The sequence below is a fragment of the Nyctereutes procyonoides genome, unplaced genomic scaffold (genome assembly GCF_905146905.1).
Source record: "Nyctereutes procyonoides isolate TBG_1078 unplaced genomic scaffold, NYPRO_anot_genome, whole genome shotgun sequence".
Taxonomy (NCBI): Eukaryota; Metazoa; Chordata; class Mammalia; order Carnivora; family Canidae; genus Nyctereutes; species Nyctereutes procyonoides.
Window position 1 is genome coordinate 47,486,150 of NW_026575125.1, and position 2,818 is coordinate 47,488,967.

Here is a 2,818-nt window from a genome sequence, read left to right on the forward strand (position 1 = left end):
CCAATAAAAATTAATTTATAAAAAAAAAAAAAAAGTGCCTTCTCTGGAAAGTGGGTGAAGACCTTTGTCAGGGATCTGGCCCTGCCCTGATGCCACCAGACCAGCATTTAGATGTAGACATGTTGGCTTTAGCAGATGCTGTTTTGCAAGCTGTGGATTTGGGCTTACTGAAGACGTTGTCTGTCCATGGAAAACCTCCCTGCTCTGGTGGAGATGAAGTTCAACCTGCATGTGAGTGTGTCCATGGTCCAGATCACGTGATTCTCAGAGCAGCAAGCCTACTTATCATTAAATCCTTAGAAATCAAGTTTCAAAGTTGTACTTCAGCAAATGAAATAAAAGTTGATTTACAGAGTTTCATGTCTGAGTTATTGACATTCTTAAAGCCTCATCTTCAGCCCTCTCTTCAGTTGCACAATCCATGTGAGTGGATCTCCAGGGTCTTCATAGAACAAGATGATGACATGCTGGAGGCCACCAAGCATCACTGGGCATCTACCTAAAGTTGGCCAGACAGTGTAAAGCTACTGAAGGCTTGACCCAAGAAAAAGAAATGTGGAACCATCACACACATGAATATGGCTATAATCCACACTGTATTTTCTTATTCTTTTTTTTTGTATTTTCTTATTCTTATTGAAAAATATAGGATTTGATTCTTCAGTTCTTCTTGACTTTTCGATTTCATCAGAAACCTGTTTCCTCGAATATTTAGTAAGATATTTAAAATTACTGCAAAAAGACGGGGCTAGTTTTTTCACAATTTGCAAGTATTTTGATGTAACTGAACCTAAAGATAGTATAAATATTTGTGGTTGTGGCTCGTCACTTGTCCAGGACCGAAGCAGCAACGAAACTGAACTTAGCTTTTGGGCTGCTCTTGGTAGTCACAGAAATGCCCATGCTTTGGTCCCCTGGGCTTCTGATGCTTCCCAGAGTCGGAGGCGACAGCTCCATGGCTCCTTCCAGCTGTAGAGCTAGAGAAAGGGCCTCCGATGGAGCTAGCAACACCCCTAGCTCTGTTTCAACCATCACCACCAGCGTCAGAGCCAGTATCTCCTCCATCTGCAGTTCCAGATCTGGAACAAGAGCTCATGTCTTCTTCTGCATGAACTGCAGTCAGTTCGACCACCAGCTTTCCTGAGAATTGTAACTCCATCCCTAAACATAGAGACAGAGCCACCCTTCAGCCCCAGAGGCTACCTGCCACTGGTGCGTAGCCCCCCAAGCACCAGCTGCATGAAGAGAAGCCGGGTCTCATGGACTTCCCTCCCAAGCTGGTGGCAGAGCAATTGACATCCATAGATGCAGATCTGTTCAAGAAGGTGGTGCCCCAACAGTGCCTGGGCTCCATCTGGTCCAAGCGGAATGAACCCAGCAATGAGCACCTAGCATGCACAGTCCGTGCCACCATCACCCAGTTCAACGATGTGACCAACTGTGTCATCACCACCTGCCTTGGCAACCCACGCATGACAGCCCGGGACAGGGCCATGGTGGCGGAGCACTGGATTAAGGTGGCCAAGCCCTGTCAAATCTTGTGGAACTACTCCTCCATGCATGCCATCCTCTCTGCTCTGCAGAGTGCCTCAGTTCACCGCCTGAAGAACACATGGGCCAAGGTTTCCAGGAAGAAACTTCGAACATTTAAAACAATGTGCACCAAAGACAATCCGCAGAGCAGAAAACTGCTTATCCAGGAACGGCCATCTAAAGTTGGAACCCTGGGGATAAATGTCCAGAGAGCATGGAAGAGGGGGTGGCAGAAGAAAGGTGCCGTCCCATTCCTTGGCACCTTCCTCACTGACCTGCTCATGCTGGATACTGCAATGGAGGAGTACCTGGAGGAGAATGAGATCAACCACCAGAAGAAGAATAAGGAATACAGAGTCATGACTGAGATCATGCTGCTCCAGGTGGCTGCAGATCATTACAACATAGAGCCTAAGCATCCATTTAAGGCCTGGTTCCAGTCTGGGAAGTGGCTCAGTGAAGAGGAGAGCTACATCCTGTCCTGCCAGCTGGAGCCCCGATCTTAGCTGGCCAACGGAACTCACAAACTGGAAGAACTGGTCACAGTCAACCTCAGGGTTGAGCTGTTGTCCAGGGGTAACAATGGGCATGGGACCCATCTGCTCAACACCACATCCTTCCATCTCTTTACTTATTTGGAGGACCAATATTTCATCATCTTAAATAGTAAATGCTAGATTTCAATATTATTGTATTAAATCCTCTTTTATTTTAGAAAAAATTCTGGTTTGAGCATTTTGGACAAATAGAAGCTTTATCTTTTTTTAAATCATATACTTTTAAAATATTTTATTTATTTGTTCATGAGAGACACAGAGAGAGAGAGGCAGAGACATAGGCAGAGGGCGAAGCAGGCTTCATGCAGGGAGCCCAATGCGAGACTTGATCCCGGGGCTCCAAGATCACTCCCTGGGCTGAAGGCAGCTGTTGAACTGCTGAGCCACCCGGGAGTCTCCATATACTTCTTTTTTATTGAAGTATTTTTTGTTGCTCACCACAAGCATAGCTACCATCTTTCACCATACACTGTTACAATACAACTGAGTACATTTCCTATGCTGTGCCTATCCTGCATTCCCATGACTTATTCATTCCATAACTGGAAGACTGTACCCCCCCTCCTTTATCCATTTTACCCATTACTATCTCCCCTCTGGCAACTACCAGTTTGTTCTCTGTAATATGTGTCTGTTTCTGAGAAGTTTTGTCTTTGAGATAAGTAATATTTGCTCTTTAAGTATTCCATAAGGAGTGGAAAAAGATTATAGCTCATGTTGGTTTTATT

At 45.2% G+C, this 2,818-nt stretch overlaps 1 protein-coding gene across 1 annotated transcript; it reads left to right on the top strand.

Moving 5' to 3' along the window:
* The first annotated feature begins 1,259 nt into the window (after positions 1–1,259).
* LOC129517933 (ral guanine nucleotide dissociation stimulator-like) lies at positions 1,260–2,039 on the top strand. The gene has a single exon (XM_055338031.1). The coding sequence runs from the start codon at positions 1,260–1,262 to the stop codon at positions 2,037–2,039; it is 780 nt and encodes a 259-aa protein (XP_055194006.1).
* Positions 2,040–2,818: the final 779 nt, after the last annotated feature.